The sequence below is a fragment of the Paroedura picta genome, chromosome 9 (genome assembly GCF_049243985.1).
Source record: "Paroedura picta isolate Pp20150507F chromosome 9, Ppicta_v3.0, whole genome shotgun sequence".
Lineage (NCBI taxonomy): Eukaryota > Metazoa > Chordata > Lepidosauria > Squamata > Gekkonidae > Paroedura > Paroedura picta.
Genome location: NC_135377.1, coordinates 34,218,704 through 34,238,230, shown reverse-complemented (window position 1 = coordinate 34,238,230; position 19,527 = coordinate 34,218,704). Strand labels below are relative to the sequence as shown.

The window sequence follows — 19,527 nt, the reverse complement described above, 5'->3', positions numbered from 1 at the left end:
CATGCCCGCTTGGAAATAAGGTCTGTGAAAGCAAAAAGGACTTGCCTTTCAGTGAACATTCAACAAGGACCCATAGAAGTGCAAGAATGGGAGATGAGACTTGGTACCAATAACGTAACAGGGAGAGGTGTGTCTTTTTGAAATACCTCCGGAACAATGGGTATGCTGAGGATTAGGAATATACTTGTTTGTAGTTGAGATTTTTCAAGACTGTAAGAGTGCACAGAAGCAGATTCCACTGGTATGATCCCAGATAAACTCTGGTGTATGTAAACAATAGTCTATGTTAGCAAGTGTTCAATGTGCAGGGATTGTAATTCAACCAACCAATCATTTGCATCTATTATTGTCCAAACACAGGGCCCCAGTTAGAACTAATCAGGTATCAGCAGGTAGCCCAAATTGTATTTAAGAGCATTGAGTGTCTCTGTTTGGTGTTTTTTTTTTGTTGGAGTTTAATAAAGAGATGTTTTGAAGAACCTGCCAGTGTCTCTCAAACCCACACTTAATAAAAAACAAATTTCAAGACTTCGGGAGTTATATTTCCCCCTCCCCCATTGTTGAACTTTTCTCCAGCCACTGACTATATTATGTTTCTATGGGAATTAAACCACTTTATTAAGCAAAGTGTTTTTTTTTCCAGTCAGTCTCATCAATCATTTTAATGGGAAGATTGACTGAAAAACACTCCTTGCTTTTAAAAGTGGGCTAAAATAGCAGTTGCAGTTAAAATAACTCAGTTACTTTTCAGATACATTTAGGGCCTCAAGAGTTGAAGCAGGAGACTGAAAGAGGTTTGGAAGTTTTAGACTGAATTGTTGTTGTTAGTTGTGAACTCGTGTCCGACCCATCGCGACCCCATGGACAATGATTCTCCAGGTCTTCCTGTCCTCTACGGACAATACCAAAAGACTGGATTAGAGACATTCAACAAAAATCAGATAATATGGTCCAGTTTTTGATTGATATATTGAAGAGGGAATTCCTGCAGCTGCATTTGAATCTATCACAAAAGTTGGAGTAGTTTAATGTTTCTATTACAACTATATCTAATTCCAATTTCTTTATAATGTACACGTATTTATATATGACACAAAGCCATAGTTTAATGACAGTTTGTAAAATTTTGCAATTGATATCTGGCTTGCAAATAGAATCAATTCCCAGTTCTTTATGTGGATACAATTCTGGTCACAATGAATGACTACTAGGGAAAACAGGCAACTATGTATATTTGGCATCATTTCTTCATCTCAGTATAAAGGTATCATTTTCAGATGTACTGTCTCGTATCAGAATTAAACTCCTTTCAAAAGCACCATCTGGTAGACAGCTTGTAATGTTATTCCTTATCAAATAAAATGACATTCTTGAGAAATATTGGTTGTCCTCAGATGTTGACTGCTTGATGAAATGTTTTAATTAACAATGGTCATTATTTATTATTTTGTTTAAAAAAATGCAAACCGTGACTATTTGATTTATTTAGAATTTTTAATTTCCTTTGAATAGTAAAATGTACAAAATTGTAAAATTTAGTACAATAACAGGCTTAACGACAACTTGTTTTTTAAAAGGCACAGCTGGTAAAGTAAAAGAGAAAAAATACATTTTCATTTCTAAATAGCATCTGTTTCCATCTCAGCAGATCATGGTGTTCAGTCTAAGTATGGGGGGTCTTAGGTTGCTCTATAGAAAATTAAGTAAACATATGAAAACTATACATCTCATCAATAAAATGACTGTTTCCTATACATCTGTAAAGCCATCAAGTTTGCTCATTTGAGAAATGATACACCCAGCTATGAATTTTCTATTTTAATGTAAACAACTACAGTAATAAATTAATATGTCAAATGTCCCATTAACTAAAAGTCATTCTCAAAAAAATAGCAGCACAATAATTATAAAATAGTAAGATATTTAAAAGGGGAGCTTCAATACTTTATGGCAACGGTCCGCAAGCTTACGCTCGCTGCGGACTGCTTCTCCGCAGTCCAGGGAGAGGGCGGCCCGGGGCCTCCGGGCCGTGAGCAAATCCGCCACTAAAGCGGCCGATTAACTTGCGGCTTGGCAAGCTTCTCTTCCCTCCCCTCCCGAAGCGAGAAGCTTGCCGGGTCGTGAGCTAATCGGCCGCTTTGGCGGCCGATTTGCTCGCAGCCTGGCAAGCTTCTCGCTTCGGGGGGGAGGGAAGAAGGATCCACGGCCCGGCGCCAAGGCCTTTGCGGCCCGGCACCGGGCCGCGGCCCGCGGGTTGGGGACCACTGCTTTATGGGAACAAAACTGTAATCTGGCACCAATTTACTATGACAAACTTTTGTGAGCCAGAGCACATTTGGTTAGACATACAAAACGGCAACTTAAGTGGGGAAGGTATAAAGAGTATAAATAAAATAAGAAAGATGATATTGTCTGTACTTTTTAACACTTTTATAAATGATCTGGATGAGCGGGTGGAAGGATTATTAATTAAATTTGCAGATGATACCAAATTGGGATTAATACTGAATATCCCAGAAGACAGAGATAGAATTCAGTAAGGATAAATGCAGAGCTCTATATCTGTGTCACAAAAATGGGAAGCATAAACACTGGATGAGATATACACTTCTGGGTAGCAGTGTGTGTAAACAAGATTTTGGGGTACTTGTGGACTGTAGCTAAGTATGAGCAGACAATTTGATGCAGTGGTAAAGAAGGCAAATGCAGTATTGGGCTGTATCAATAGAGGCATCACATCAAAATCACAAAATATCATAGTCCCGCTGTATCGTGCATTGGTCAGACCACACCTGAAGTACTGTGTGCAGTTCTGGGCCCTCACTTCAAAAAGGACATGGGCAAAATTGAGAGGGTGCAAAGGAGAGTGATGAGGATTACCTGGGGCCTGGGAACCAAGTCCTATGAGGAAACCGAGGGAGTTGGGAATGTTCAGCCTGCAGAAGAGGAGGCTGAGAGATAACTGGCTAGATATCAGCAAAAAATTCTACCAGGGTAGTTCAGCAGTGGAATCAGCTGCCTAAGGAGGTGGTGAGCCTCCCCTTGTTGGCAGTCTTCAAGCAGCAGCTGGACACATACTTATCATGGGTGCTATAATTCTCCAGTAGGCTGCAGTCCACAGACATTAATGGCACAACAAATTTGGCAGTTTCTAAATATACTGTAATACTTACTATAATTTTGTGCAACAAATAAATATGGCTACTGCTATGAAATTTTATATGGAGGCAGGTAGATGTCAGAGTTCTGTTTAATTTCATACCCAAGTTCACCCAGAAGGCGACGAGGGGATGTAGACGAGGGGAGAATCAAACCTGATTCTCCAATTTAGTGTCCACCACTTTTAAACCACTACATCTTGGCATGAGACCTGCTGAGTAAAATGGAACTTATTTTAAGTATAAATAGGATTACCCTGTAAATTCCCTAAAGTGCTTGTAGTATGGTTATTTTTTTTAACTCTCAAATTAGATAGAATATTTATTTGTTTTTACATGAACCACCTTGATTTAATTTAATTTTGATGCTGAGCTCTGGGACTGGATGTTACAGTCCAATTGTAAGATTTAAAGAAAACAACCCCCCCCCCCCCGACACACACACACACGGAAACACAAATTGGTGTGATCCACCTGATTCATCTTCAATACAAAATGACAACCCAGTGTTCTGCAAGCCACTGTGGGAAGGTATCATGTTGAAGCTAGAGTTCAGCATAACAGCACTTGGAACAGCCCCTTGATTCTGTTGTTTTGGTCCCCCAAAATAAGAGATCCAACACTTTACCAGTTGATGAGAATCCTACACCTCTATTATTTTTCAGTAGTGGTATGTTTCAGCAGCAAACGCTCCGTAATGCTCACGGAATGATGAGGGGCGGCCTTGGAAGACGTATTTCACCTCCCCATCCCACCTTTCAAAAAGTAGACACCCCTGCTGCTTTCAGCTTGTCAGAAAGTGTTTGAAGGTAGGACAATCTGCTGATTTGTTTGTTAAGAGAACAGTTGCTACCAGTGAGTTACAAGCTGCTTCAAAAGGCTTTTTTTTGAGGGGGGAAGAAGAGTGAGCAGCAGCAGCAGCCATTCCACTCTTCTTTCAAAACAAGGCAGGATGTCTGTGAATGCCATCTGTCCTCCAGTCACTGCTGTGGTTGCCTATCTTCTCCTTCAACCAGAGGAGAAGGAAGGCTAATTCCATGTGTTTTTAACTTCCCATTAAGAAGAGATTGTGTGGGAGGGGCATATTATGCTTTTTATTTTATTTTCATCATGTATGGTTGTTATACTTAGGTTTTAATAAATATGTTTTTAATTAACTTTTTAAAACTGAAGATGGAAAAGAAATTGTCCAGTGGGTGGCTGTACCTTTTAGGCCAAACCTATTGGTCTAGAGCAGGGGTGGTCAAACGGTGGTTTTTCAGATGTCCATGGACTACAATTTATTATAATCCGTGGATGTCTGTAGAGCCACAATTTGGTTTAGAGGTCTGGAATTAATTCCAGAAACACTGATGCTTAAAAAATGGGGGGGGGGACAGTGGTTGAGAACATGTTTTATGTACAGACTAGCTTCAAAGCCCATTCCTAAGAACAGGCCTTTAAAGGGCCCCCTCCCCTGGCCCCTGGGGCCAGGCAACTTCAGTTCTCATGAAGCTTCTAGACAGTTGTCATCAGTTGGCAAAGACTATCTTGGGGAGACAGCCCAATTTCCTGACTCAGTATAAGGCAGCTTCATAATTTTATGGAAACTTCTAGTCTCCTAATATAGTAAACAATGTTAATTTTTGCAGATATTCCTATAAACTAAATAAAATTCTTAAATTCATGCATTACACAGTAGTTTCAAATCTCCATGGTCCTGACTCCTGACTGCAAACGTGTGTTTCTGCATCTATGACATTATAATAATATAACTGAAATATCAGAATTACATGTTCTGTGATGTTGTATGGGTGTGACTTATTACCTTGTGCAAGGTCTGAGATGTATGCAGTTGAAGTGATTAACAGTAACACACACTACAGGCTATAAACTACAATTCAGGCTATAAACTACAATTCAGAAGTACTGATTTAGTCAGTGCATTAGATTATCCCATGACTGTTCTGGAATGAGTAGTTATACAGTGCAGAGGAAGCTTCTTATTGGATATTTCCTGAATACTGTCTAAGAACATCTGTTTAGAGAAGGCATCACCAGCTTTTAAAATCAGTATTATTTCTGAGCCCTCTTCTTTCAGACTCGCATTGTTTTAATATACCTTGTATTGTGTCCCTTGATAAGTTGGCCTTAGCAGCTTTGCAGTCCAAATATTTAACTGTAACAGTGATCTCACTACTGCTAAACCATCCCACCGAAAGCAAGCAAGCCTAACCAACTTTAGAATCATTTCAGTATTCCTGAGAATCATTTCAAGTGCAGGTAAACTTCCTGCAGCAACTATTAAGTATAAAAAATATCTTTAGCAACATAAAAGCACAGCTCCGATCACGATATTCTTTGCAGTTTGTTAGTTCTTTGCAAACCCACACCATGAAACAATAATTGTTTGATTACTAAATTACTATATATTGCTTTAGTTTAATTGCTTTCCAGTACTCCTCATTGATCCAGTAAGTTTAAAACAGATTTTTTAAAAGTACTGTGTACAAGGCGAGGCCATCCATAGCCTAGTTTGCTTTGAAAAGGATTAGACAATTTAATGGAGTATGGATTTATCAATGAAACATGAGAGAGAAATACAACCTCGATATCAAAGGCTGTATATATTCTACGTACTGGGTACTAAGGCAAGCAACAGGCAGTGATTTTCTCTGTCCTGCTGTGTTTGTAAGCTTTCAAGTGGGAATATTTTTGCCATTGTTGGAGACTTATATGGACCTTTAGTTTTATCCAGCATGGGTAGTTTTTATGGTGTTGGCCTACATGTTGGTAGGGTAGGTGTCGTGATTAGTCTTTTACAAGTTGCTTAGAGACTTCTATGAAAATATACATGCCTGCTAGGTCCATTATATAGATTTACTTGAACTGTTCTTCACATTAAAATAAGAATGCAGAAAGATTCTTCTCTAGTAAGATTATTCTCATCTTAAAACATTTGACTCTGGTCCAAAACCAGTTTCACATTTGACTGTTGAGTTTACTGTTGTAGTTTTATTGCTTCACCAACTTTCATAGAATCTGTGCCAATTCACATTTTTATCTTAAATTTTACCTTAAACTTTAGATCAGGTCCAGTAATGCAGAATAATTAACAACAGTTATCCCATATCCTTAGGTTAGTATCAAATTCCTGTGTTCCCCCCAGAACTGGTTGGCTTTTATGGATGCTGAGAAATGCTCTGAAGATAACCTGCAGATTCTGTTATGAAGTCAGTCCACTCCTGGGAGAGCTCTTCCATAGAGACTGCCTCACCACCATATTCACTTGGGAGAATCCTGGGGAAGTGTTGTTGGAGAGTCTGTAAGTAATTACTCCCATGCATGTGGACCTGCCATGAGAAGAAATGTTTACAGTTTTTGCCCAGTTATGTTCTGCATATTAAAATGTCTTTGTTTCTACATTATACAATGGAAGCACTCTAGTGTCTGATATGAGAACTGAAGCCTGCACTCACATTCACAAGAACATTTTGCCAGCAGCCCTATTATAAAAGGCAAGACCATGCTAAATTTAAAGGGAAAACTAGATAAGATGGCCACAGAACCATGTGTTAGAATCAGGTGGTCCCTGAACACCTATAAGTAAATCTAACCCTCCTTAAGTGAAACAATTTTAAATATTTAGCTGAGTACAGTATGTTATTTTCTGACTCAGAGATAAAGAGAGAGTTGTGCCTGCAGGACAGGAAATTTTGCTGTAATGGAATGGATTACATTTTTAATGGAAGGAATTTATTCGAGCTTCTTGTGCCAGAGTTTGTGGCAGTTGTGGGAAATTTCTTACAACATTTAAATCTGGCCAGCATCCCTTCAAGGACTATTCCAAGTTTGGTTGAAATGAGTAGGGGGTTGTTCAAGAGTTCAGAATCAAAGTATAATTCTATTCAAATACCTTCATATGTCTTACATACTTGAAGGGGATGGAGGTGGCAGAGATCTGAGAAATGTTACAATAAAGTTTACTGCTTTGGACTGCAGGTGGTGTTATCACAGAGGATCGCATTTTGGAATGCCTGTAATCGAAACCAACCAGGAATGCAAAGGAGAAGGGTAGAACTTTTCCTCCCGCAGTGTTAGTTTTCCTGGTTACAGTTCCCTACAGAAAGTTTCTCTTTAAAGATGTTTTTGCTGATATCTCTTGTAAGCTGCTCCTAGAAATATTATTCATGAAAAAAATCTACCTTAAATATCATTTTTCTTTCACCACTGTGTATCCTTAAAACCTTGGCAGGCTGACTTTGAATTGCAGCTTAGCCCATTAGTTGTATATTGCGCTCTAGAATGCATGTCTTCATGTGGCATTAGCCAGGATAGTATCAGTGGTGTAGAGGAAGGGGGTGGTCCACTTTGGTGGAACCTGAGGAAGACCTTTGAAGGGTGTCCTCAACACCAGCATTATTCTGCATGCTGCCCTACATCTTTCCTTTTATTTTTAATATGCAGTTCTGACTTCAGTGACTAGGGGCACTGGGAAGTCTGAGCATAGCAAATAGCATACTTGCCATAATAGGATTAGCTATACTTCCTGGTTTTCTCAAAGATTGAAGCAAAATTGCTTCAGAACAATTGGTTGCCAACCTGAAAGTCGTTTTCTCTATAATCCAGCCTTTCTTCTTTTCCTTGCACTGAGCACAGCTAGACCTTCCAAAACAGTAGTTAGGGTGTTGCAGCAAGATTAAAAGCCTTAAATTTATCCACCTTGGGTGCCTAATAGGCTAAGTATGATACTGGATAGTAGAGCTGTTAGTGTGTCCGATTATGACCAGCAAGACTATGGTTCAAATATCCATTTAGCCATGGAATTCACTGGCTGACATCATTCTTGCATTACGCATATGTTAGGATAAAATAGAGAGGGGTGAGACCCATGTACATTACCTTGAGCTATGTAGAGGAAGGGAAAAATACAAATGTAATTGTAAACTTGTATCTGAATCCACCTTCATGAAAATAAAAAGTGTAAGGGTTTGGATCTGAAAGTGATTTTCCATCAGACAAAAGATAGTTTAGCCAATTACAGATCCTACTTTGTGATGTTCCTGAAGGTCTCCTGTTCCCCAGCGGCAGTGTTTCAGGAAGTTCAGTGGACTCCAATGGAAAGCCTGGATTGGCAAAAGCTACCTCACTTCTACCACTGTTTTTTGAGACTGACTTAAGCTGGAATAAAATGACTTTCAGATCCAATCCATGGACATTAGAAAAGCATAGTGTGTCCTTTTTTGTCTAGATATTTGCATTCACTCACCCGTGCCTTGATTTTTTCGGTAAGAAAAGGCTTAATTAGAGCAAAGACTGGATGGAAGAATAAAGGCTCATTAATTAAGTGGATGCCACGAACTTTTAATGGAAAGGAATCCTGCCAAGAAAAAAACAAGACAAGACAACAGATTAAGCATAGCTAAAGAACAGTCTCATAATTCTGATGGCCACATTCACATAAATTGGCCTTCAAAGGGGTAATGTATCAATGATGCCAATAATGAGAGTGAATGTGGCTGTGATGGACAATGTGGTAAATGTTGTCACTTAGTCAGAGAACCTGGTTGAGAGACAGGGAATTAAAATTGAACTTTTCAGTTAGGAATAGCAGTTGAGATCTGACAGTTGTCTGGAAAGAAAGGCTAAAGAAGTGAGAGGATAAACAAGGATCCCCATTCATTCCTGAGGGAAATAGCTCTTAGAAAAGGGGAGTGATCCCTATCCAGTCTGAAGGAGAGGATCAAGAAGGATCCTGAGTTAGGGAACTAGGAAGCTTACCCTAACCCAAGCAAATCTGAGGGCAATAGCTCCAGAAAAAAACCCTAGGGGTGCTCCCTCATTTGTGGCTAAGGAAGGAATTTGGAACTGATTTAAATGATCCTGCTTTCAACTTACCTACATGTCTGTGATACAAGAAAACTAATCTTGTACATTTAAGCAAAGACTGCCATGAAATCTCTCTCAATATTTAAATAACTGTCTAAAGAACAGAAACACTTACTTGTTTGTGACAAATTATCTGGTGTTTAGTTGTATACAAAATTACTTCATTCCTGTTGTCTGTTCACCTCAGAATTCCTACACTGATTCCAACCTAACCATTTCCCCTCAAAGTTAAATTTGCTAGTTTTTATTTATCATCAACTTCTTGTGTGCCATATTCAAAACAGGCCACAAGAAGGATTTCAGTCTTTCCCCTCAGTTCCCAAGACTGGGCCAACATTTACCAATATACATTCAAATGACTGGGGGGGGGGACAGCGGGGGGGGGCGGAGGGAGTTGAAGAAAAATGAAAAAGGTTCTGCTCAGCCAGTTCTGGGAGACCCAGGTTTCTATCCCAACTCACGCCACAGAAGTTCACTGGATGACTTGTGGGAGAATTTTGTTGTTGAATTGGGATAAACATGAGGTAGAAAGATCTAAGTAAAATAATAACAACCTGCTATTCTGTCTTGTGCTGATTTCCAGACAAAGCCCCTCTAGAATAAAACCATTAAAATGTAACTGAAAACATGGGATTCATCCGCTTCTCTCTCATTCTGCAAAGAGGTGTGCAAGTGTATGAAATGTTTACCAGATTCTGCTTTTTTAAAAATCAAAACTTACTGTGAGTACAGCAGCAATCCTCTTGGCTACCCCTGGAGAGATCTGGAATGCATGAGCAAATCTCCATCCTTGGAGGTCAAAGATGACTTTGACTCCATTCCGTTGTGTGTCTATCTCCCTTACAATAAGTTCTGATGTAATAAGACTTACACGAAACACATCAAACGCTGTAAACATTTTTGGGTCCCATTTTGCTGAAGAACAAAAAGAAGAGGCATGTGTAAAATAAACACACATTCCCAATGATGGCAACAGAAATAAACTATGATCGGAAACCTCTAGATGCTTAGTTTAATTGGGATGTTAACTGGCTATGAGGATAAAGTGCACAGTAAAACAGGAGTTCAGAAGATCAATGACTTCTTCAAAACCATCTCATATATCTCAAAATCATGTTAACATTAAATACTTTCCTTTGTCTTTCACAAACTTATTCTAAATGGTCAGAACAAACATTTCATGCCAGTCAGCCATTTAAGAATTTTATAATCAGTCCTTTCCCAAAGCTCTACAAGTCATCTCTCACTAATATCATACACTTATGAAGAAGAGTTTGTTTTTATATCTCATTTTTCAATAACTGAAGGAGTTTCAAAGTGGCTTACAACCGCCTTCCCTTCCTCTCCCCACAACAGACACCCTGTGAAGTGGGTGAGGCTGAGAGAGCCCAGACAGGACTGCTCCCTCAGAACAGCACTATCAGGGCTGTGATGGGCCCAAGGTCACCCAGCATGTGGAGGAGCAGAGAATCAAACCAGATTAGAAGTCACCACTCTTAACCACTACACCACGCTGGCTCTATCTATTAGCACAACTTGTTTGATGCAGATGGATTGCCTGATTTAACAAAGTACCTTTATTTCAAGCACTAACTACTACTTATTTCAAGCACTAACTACTTCCAAGTTTTAAGAACTGTTTCTAGGAGAATAGTGTTTTTCCACAGCATTACGCAGACAGCTGCTGCCACCTCACCTGTGACTCTCAAAAGCCTTTGCCTTTACTCCAGCTGGAAAGTCTATGACTGTCAGTACAGAAGAGGAATGTAAGTTCTGACTCCTTGTCTATAATTTCCCATCAAATAGCCAAAAGTTCTACTAGAGCCCTGATCTCCTCTGTGAGCTCATTCCAAGTGGGAGCCAGGGTTGAGAAAGCCCTGGCTCTGATTGAGGCCAAGCATACTTCCTTGTAGCCAGAGACATTTAAGCAGTTGGCATTGGCTTGGTGTAATGGTTAAGAGTAGCGATTTCTAATCTGGTGAGCCGTGTTTGATTCCTCCCCAAGGTCACCCAGCTGGTTGCATGTGGGGGAGCGCAGAATCGAACCAGGCTCAGCAGATTAGAAGTCTGCACTCTTAACAACTATACCGAGCTGCCAGCATGGTGACCTTGGGATCATCACAGCACTGATAAAGCTGTTCTGACCAAGCAGTAATATCAAGGCTCTCTCAGCCTCACCTACCTGACAGGATATCTGCTGTGAGGAGAGGAAAGGGAAAATGATTGTAAGCTGCTTTGAGATTCCTTTTGGTAGACAAAAGTGGCATATAAAAACCAATTCTTCATAACACTCTTCTCAGGATATATTCAGATAGGCGGTTCCCCAGATAATAGGAGTGACACTGAATCCCACAGCCTGGACAAAAAGTATACACCTTTCCATGAGAGCAACCTATAACAAAAACTGCTTACCAATTCTATAAACGATAACTTTACTCCCTGCTGGATCCCTCTCTCTTAGAACTGCATGGTAACCAGCATTCAGAAGACCGAGAACAGAGGAAGGCTGTAGATCCGCACTTAATTCTGGGCATTCAGCTCTCCAGGTGTTATAATTCTTCAATAACTGGGAAAAGAAATAGCAAAGTATTATAGTAATCAGATATGAAAAAATCCTTGTCTGTCAGGTCTTATTGTTCTCATTGCTCATTTTAAACAATCAAAGATCGAAACAGCAGTAGTTAGAAATTCGAAAATTAGGAAAGAAAGTTTGCAGCAATGTTCCAGAAAAGGTAATGTAGACTTCAGTAATATTATATGCTGATGATAAAGGTATTACCTGACCAGAACATGGGACAGGGCTATTTATTAAATATACTTTTACTGAAATGGAATAATATTTAATGACATTTAATAGAATAATATTTAATGACCTAATAGGTTAAATCGGCTTGTAGAGATGGAAATCCCTATTGCAAGAGTAAATGAAACTGTTCACCATACCTATTGTCATTAAAAACAGATATTTTCCCCAGGAGAATGGAAAATCTACCACAATTTATTTGCTGGCAGTGGAAAGTGCCATCAAGTTGCAGCTGACTTATGGTGATGCCGTAGGGTTTTCAAGGTAAGAGACTAATAGAGGTGGTTGGCCATTGCCTGCTTCTGCATAGTAACTCTGAACTTCCTTGGTGGTCTCCCATCCAAACTAGGGACAGCCCTGTTTAGATTCCAAGATCTGACAAGATTCAGCTAGCCTAGGCCAGTGGTCCCCAACCCCCGGTCCGGGGACCGGTGCCAATCCGTGGATCCGTCAGTACCGGGCCGCGGCTCCTCCCCGGCTGCTGCCTCGGGGGCTGCCCTACCACTCTGCTGCCAGCTCATCTTTGGTGCTCTCCAGCGGCCGCCATGGCTGGGGCTCCCCCTCGGCATGGCACTGCACAGCTGCTGCTGGCAGCACCCCCCAGCCGGCAGTGGGAAGTCAGGAGCACCAGTGGGAAAGCAAGCGGAGCAGGGGCTCAGGCAGCAGCGGTGACGTCCCTAAGCAAAAGACTACCCCACCCCCGGCCTCAGTAAAATTGTCAAGCGTTGACTGGTCCCCAGTGATAAAAAGGTTGGAGACTACTGGCCTAGACTATCCAGGTCATGGCAAAATGGATGTAATCTTGCAGAAAAAAATTAATGTTTAAGGCAGCCTTTTTCAACCTTTTGATCATGGAGGAGCCCTGAAATAATTTTTCAGGCTTCAAGGAGCCCCAGAAGTGGTCAACTGCCTGCCACCCCCTCCAAAACATAAAGAAAGTGATGTCACCAGAAATGATATCACCACTAATATTAACAGGCAGGTTCAAGAAGTAGGGGACGGAAAGAGAGTAGGTGGTTTAAGGCAGGAGTCGGTGTGCAGACTCTTCTCCCTCCAAGGTACAGAAACCACAAGAGAACTCACTCAGACGTGGAAGGAGGAACAATGAAAGGGGTCAGTTCCCTAGTTTGTGGTCAAGACCATGTAGGCAGGAGGAGAAAAGCCACAGACCCCCTCCAGACCTCCCATGGATCCCTGTGGGTCTGCATAACCCTGGTTGGGAATCCCTGGCTTAAGGTATTTCAGACTCTTACCAAATAACAGCAAGGAAGATCATGCCCCCCCCAATAGGAGTGGCGGTAGTGATTTCCATCACTGCCTTCTGCTCACCCATCCCCTCCGGAATGCATTATTGGGATTGTTAGAACTGGGATGAGTTTTGTGTCGCAGCATCTTATCATCATGGGACTTTGAACTGTATTAGTATTTTATGTCTGTTTATGGGGTTTTATTGGGGTTTAATCCAGATGTTGTAACCCGCCACAAGCCTTCGGGGAAAGGCAGGCAATAAATTTAAATAATAAATAAATACATCAAAGTTAGCTATCTGCTGATTATATAACAACAAAACAAAACAGTGTTCTGTTCTCTTAATTTTGAAAATATGTATGTTATCGGAGAGTCACGAGTAACCAATAGATCAGATCTCACTGTTGTAACAGTGGGTGTAACCTAAATCATCAATGTACAAGAAGTACTCAGTTTCTTGCTGCTGGGATTAAGAAACTCTCTATTTTCCAAAAAAGAATGAGATGACATTTCCCTCCCCCCCAAAAAGCAGAGTGCTATATCATTACCCTATCACTGCTGAAAGAAGGTCAGTAATGGAGTTATAACACAACCTGCACATGTTCCCAACTACTGATTGAATTGCTCTGAGTTCACATTTTAATTGCTAAGGGGTTAGAGACAGCTCTGGAAAACTGAATATACACTTTCTCTTCTTCTGAAAAGGACTTCTGTTGTTTCTAAACTGTGTTCTTATATGGGCCGCTAGGAAAACATACCACAAATATGCCAAATTCTCAAATGCTCAGATAAGAGCTACTCAAGGTACTAATAAGAACACATTTTCCTGTCACAGCTTCAGTGTTAAAGAATGCTAATACCCATAATCGTATTGCTATTCCATTAAGGACTTAGGCTGGAGTCCAAAGGTTAACTCTAAATGCTGTTTGTTGCTTGCAGGAATGGAGACAGTTTTTGCCAATTCTCTCTTCCCACTGCAGACCATCCACATTGTTCCTGAGGATCTATTCCCTGGGAGCCATATTTTGCGGCATTTAGTGGGCTACGGCAGGACACGGAAATGGGCAATGATCAGGTCTCCAAAGAAGTTGGTGGAAATTGTTTATTCTGGCAGAAAAAATCAACATTGGTTTCAACCTTTAATGTATTACATTATTTAGATCCATGTGTCAGAATGTGTAAAATAAATGTCAAGTTTTAGCAACATTAGGTTTAGCCCTTTATTTGATTCAATAAATGGATATTCCACTAAAACCTGACATGGGAAGTGCTGTATGGGAACTTCTAACAATTCAGAGCTCCATCTTTATTCAGGGTTATGATACCTCAAGCTGACACAAATGCACACATATGGCAATTCTGCCACAGAAACACAGTCCTTCAGTACATCTAAGTAACTGAGCTCCTATCTAGGCATTAATGCTAATATGGTGCAACTGGAACTTTTATATCATACTGGGAGATGTTCACACAGGCAAGCTGAGGATCTTTGCCGAGGACTTCATGGTTAAAAAAAAATAGCAAGGAAGACAGTCAACATCCTATTCCCTTTACCCTCCAAATTATTTACTGCAATTGACTCCAAACTAGTGGATGCTTGCCAGTTCCAGACTGCCAGGACTGGTTCAGCATCTGAGGCAAGCATGAATGGGCATGCATGCTCTGAGGGGCCTTTCCAAGAGGAGGAGGTAAACTAAGGTAAAGCAGGCAACCTGCTTCTCCTCCTCCCTGAAATATCAATAAATCACCCTTTGCTTCTATATATCTCCCTTTGCATGCTCACAGCCTGCTGGGAAGAAGCTGTGAGAAAATCCTCTATTTAAATCATTTGTCCCTGCCTTTCTCTGCAATGGGGACCCAAAGCAGCTCACATCACTCTCCTCTAAAATATCCTCACAAAAACCCTGTGAGGGGACACATTTCAGCAGGGCACCGGATGTCCTCATGGAGACACATTTCAGCACTTGAGCAGATCTGGTACCAGAATGGGAGAGGTGATAGAGCAGATAATTTCCCACCTTTCTTTCCCCAAGCAGCCTCCTGTTTGCTTGTGATCAGGAAAGCCTCAGCAACAAAACACAAGATGTGCCCTACCTTGGGTCATGATGAAAGAAGGGGGGTGGTTAATACTTCTGACACCATGATGCATTGCAGATTTAAAAAAAAAACATGATGTTATTAGAGTACCTCTTGTGCTTTTCCCCCTAGCAGGAGAGGAGGAGTCAGTTGGCAAAACTACAGAGGGAGGGTTAAATCCTTATTCTTCACACAGAACAGTTCCAATGTGCTTAGATGCTAATAGATCTGTCAACAGTACACAGTTTCCCTTACAGCAGGGGTAGTCAACCTGTGGTCCTCCAGATGTTCATGGACTACAATTCACATGAGCCCCTGCCAGCAAACACTGGCATGGGCTCATGGGAATTGTAGTCCCTGGACATCTGGAGGTTGACTACCCCTGCCTTACAGGATTTAGCAAGCATCACAGACTACAGTATCGACATTGCACCTTATTATTTGTTCAAATAAATTAAGGACAGTTTCTAAGTTTATTATCTGTTTATTTTACTCTTCACTGTCTTATATCACACTGAGAAATACCTACGCAGGGGGAAAGAACAATGCTGATTTTAAGAACTCAAAAAGGAAAACCAAAATGGGCTAATCAGACCACTGAAAAAATAAAGTGCATATCTGAAGAACTCTGCATGTTTATAAAAGATATTTGAGCTGTATTATAGGATTTCTTGGCTTTTTTTTTTTACAAGATAGGTTGTCAGGTCTTTCCTTAATCCTCCTTATTTACCTGGGTTTGGTACCGGCATGCTCTGGTGTGCATGGCTGGGTTAGACATAGTGGTTAGACACAATCAACATGGACACCAATCAGAACAATGCATGGCTGAGGAAGATGGTAAAGGTTTGGGCATCATGGCAACAGCTGTGCCATGGGATTGCCAAGAGTCGGACATGACAGAATGGCAAACAACAACACCTTGAATAAACCCTAGTTGGTCTCAAAGGTGCCACTGGACTCAAACTTTGTTCTGCTGCTTCAGACCAACATGGTAACCTACCTGAATCTAACAATACCATTGTCAGATTTACCCACAATGGTATTATGAAATGCTTTAAAAATGAACACAGGAACACATAGTGAGTGCAAAGATAAATAAAGGTTGAAGTGTCTATGTTTTACAAAGTGAAAACCTTGCAAAATTCACAATGTTAAAGCACTTTCCAGTAAGCAGCACAAGTTCTTCCCAACTATCTTATGTGCATGCATGGATATTTCAAATGGCAATTTGCTTTCTATTGTGCATGCATAGTACTACTTCAAAGTGGTTTTTCACACTGACTAGATCAGCCTTTCTTAACCTTTTTGCCATGGAGGAACCCCTGAAATATTCTTTAGGTTTTGAGTAACACCAAAAGTGGTGCAATCATTTAGAATATGGTTGGGAAGCATATCTGTGTGCATGCCAACCTGGGGCCCCTGTCCTTCCCACCCCTTCCAGGCCTATCATTGGCCATTGGGGGGGTGTCAACACTGGGGATAAATGTTTAACAATTTTTAAATAAATAATTAGCTTCCACTGATTCAGGAAATCCTTCCAGGGCCATGATGAAACCCGATGGTTTCACAGAACCCTGGACTAGATAGTAATAAACAACTCACTTTCTCTTTCCGCACTCCATTTTGCTCCAAAGCAAAACCATGGCAAACATCTCACCTTTGATGAAACACAGAAGCTTCAGCTCTTCTCAGCTACTTCAGACAGGTAAAGCCAGGAGGATATGAGTTCTTTCCATCTCTGAATATAAACGTCCCACTTCTGTGAAACCAACTTAGATGCTATCCTGGTGGTTATGAATCCTATGCTAGAAGATTCCAACACGAAGGCCCACCCAGCATTCCTTCACCCATTGAAGATACACTTCCAGAGCACTGTGTGAATGGGTGCGTAGGTGTCCTACTGCTATATTTTTAGCTGCACAAGTATCAGGTAAATAGTAACTGCCATGCTTACTGTATCATCTCTAAAGAAAATCTTAGTGAACATCTCTTGTAGCGAAAAATCTCCATACCAGCACCTGTTCCATACATTACACAGAAAGGTTTAAAGCGACAATGGGTGTGTGTGTGAACTGCTGCTAAACTAGTGAAGCGAAACTAGTACTGGGGAGACCGGGGTTCAAACGCAACAATTCAATGCACGTTGGGCCAGTCAGTATTTATCTCCGCTGCACCCATTTCTCCGGGGTGTTAGGCGAGCGCAGCCCTCTGGGCTCAGAGGAAAGGCAGTTCAGGACAGGAAGGCCACCGTCCGAGGGAATCCTTTCCGCGCTCTCGACGCCCACCCCCTCTGCTCCCCCGCGCGAAGCCGCCCCAACCTTTCCCTGCACTCCCGACCAGCCCCTCGGGGAAATTCCGGCCGAGGGAGCAGCGAGCGCTCCACCCCCTCCCTTCCCACAGAGCTCCCTGCAGGGCCGTGCCGGAGGACGGCGGCTGAGGAGCCCGCGGGCGCGCCGCGTAGCCGCTCTTGCCAGCCCCAGTCTTCAGGCGGGATGGTGGAGGCGCGGAGGGCAGCTGCTCGCGCCGGGCTCCCCTGCGCTGCGTTCGCGCGCGCCCCTTACCTTCCAGGCTTGGTCCGCACAGAAGTCTCGAGCTCGCAAGAAGCGCACCAGGAAGGCGTCCGAGAGGGCCTGCGGCCACGGCTGGATGTGCTCCTCCTCGGCTCGGCGCCGGAGGTCAGCCACGGCGGCGCTCACGACGGGCGCCTCGTCTGGCAGCTCGTTGAGGTTCCCCGGCAGGATAGGCGCCTCCTCCGGGCTCATGGCAGGGCTGCTACTGAGGGGCCCGGAGAAGCAACCAAATAGATAAAATAAATGGGGGGGGGGCTGTGTGTGGCTGGAGAGCGGGCCCCACTTTCGCGCGGCGTTACATAACAGGCGCACGGAGCAGCAAGTGGCCCGACCGGACCAGCCACCGAACCGGCTGCCAAAACAAAGTCGGACCCGCACCTCCCCATTGGCACGCGATCAGCGAGCCAGTCAACAAGTCCTCCCGCTGCCTTCGCCCGGCCAGCCTCGACTCCGCCCGCGTCTCCCCGGACGGGGGTCCCGCGACTGACCTAACGCGTGGGTGGGGAAGGGGCGGCTATCCTCCGCCGGGCAAGGCGAGGCCAAGCCCGCAAGGGACCTTCAGTGGGCGTCAGGTTGGCCTCACACCTCGATCGCTGCTTGTGGACTGCACCACTTGACCCCTAGGTAGGAACGGAGGCCTTTAAACTAGGGGCTGCATATTCAGGACCACTGCCGGGTGAAAGGTGAGCTGGGAATCTCCAGGATTTAGGCCAACACCCTTTTACTATCAGCCTACCTTCTTGGGAACAGGCATCTGTTCTCTTGTTACTTTGGGGTAGCAGCTGGCACACTGATGGTAGGATATCAAGAAATATTTAAATCAACAAGTCCTCAATTCTGCAACATGGTAATAATTTTTAAAAGAAGGCATCAGATCATGAATAAAGCAGCTTTCTTTTACCACCTCACGCCCACAGCAAAGCTATCTTGCATCTGGGTGCATGAAGGAGGTTTTTCTAGAGAAAGGAATGTGAACCTGAGCCAATACTCCCTTTACAGAAGTTAAGTAGCAGCTGAGGGTCATCATTTATCGGAATAACACCATCCCACTTCCAGTCAAGATGGTTGTAGCAAAGGGAGCCACTTTTTCCATCTGTAACAAATATGAAAAAATGAGAGAAGCTGTGTTGGATCAGCCCATCCAGTCCAATGTTTTGTGGCATATGGTGGCTAAAATGCAGGTGGCCATTAGGAGGCCCACACCCAGCAGAGTGAGAACTCTAGAAACCCTCTCACTGTAGCTCCCCAAGCACCAAGAATACAGATTCCAAACAATTAGTGATATTTAATCTGAAACCGCAGGGTGTGATGTTGAGCATATGGCATTTTTTAGCCCTTCTGCCTTTATGAAATATACCTTTGGATAATTCACTATCCTGCATAGGATGAGTATGGATTACATAGGCTCTCAAAATAAAGGATGCAAATGCTAAAGGTTTTAGAGTTCAATCCTCTTGAGAAGGACATGTCAGGAAGTGTGTCATACTGTTTTTCAATTTCTTCTTAAAATGTTGGTCTGGAACATTTTTACCAAAGAAAGCATTTAGCAACTTTTGCATTCCACTCATATATTTAGTATTTTTTTAAACTGAAGAGGCTACTCATTCAGGAATTAAGGGAAATTAAGGGAAACAATAGGCTGAGAAAAAGTTCAAATTGCCAGTAACATGTTTCTTATTATGCCACAGCTGTGCATTTCACAATTTTTTTTTAACTGGGTGCTCAATCTAGCCATCTTTAGCTTAAACCCCTGGGGGTCAAACTCATAATTCTCTGCTGCCTTTGCAACTTGTCAAAATTTCTG

General features: G+C 42.2%; 1 protein-coding gene across 3 annotated transcripts; it reads right to left on the bottom strand.

Moving 5' to 3' along the window:
• Positions 1–1,745: 1,745 nt before the first annotated feature.
• Positions 1,746–18,358, bottom strand: TTPA (alpha tocopherol transfer protein). 3 transcript variants are annotated; one of them, XM_077352306.1, is made up of 6 exons: positions 18,212–18,358; positions 17,715–17,928; positions 11,439–11,592; positions 9,748–9,941; positions 8,407–8,517; positions 1,746–6,490 (listed from the first exon to the last, which is right to left on the bottom strand). In XM_077352306.1, the coding sequence occupies exons 2-6, from the start codon at positions 17,913–17,915 to the stop codon at positions 6,320–6,322; spliced, it is 831 nt and encodes a 276-aa protein (XP_077208421.1). In that variant the 5' UTR covers positions 17,916–17,928; positions 18,212–18,358; the 3' UTR covers positions 1,746–6,319. The 3 variants fall into 3 exon arrangements, with proteins under 3 accessions (XP_077208421.1, XP_077208422.1, XP_077208420.1); XM_077352307.1 differs by having other exon boundaries at positions 17,715–17,925; positions 18,212–18,344; XM_077352305.1 differs by lacking the exon at positions 18,212–18,358 and having other exon boundaries at positions 17,715–18,111.
• Between the last annotated feature and the right edge of the window lie 1,169 nt (positions 18,359–19,527).

What these genes read in the sequence shown, in the direction of transcription:
- TTPA (XM_077352306.1), bottom strand. Translation starts at nt 17,915, where the DNA reads ATGAGCCCGGAGGAGGCGCCTATCCTGCCGGGGAACCTCAACGAGCTG. An exon ending in AGTTATCGTTTATAGAATTG is followed by an intron (nt 9,942 to 11,438) that starts GTAAGCAGTTTT and finishes TTTGTTCTTCAG; the next exon opens with CAAAATGGGACCCAAAAATG. An exon ending in CCGAAAAAATCAAGGCACGG is followed by an intron (nt 6,491 to 8,406) that starts GTGAGTGAATGC and finishes TTCTCATGGCAG; the next exon opens with GTCCACATGCATGGGAGTAA.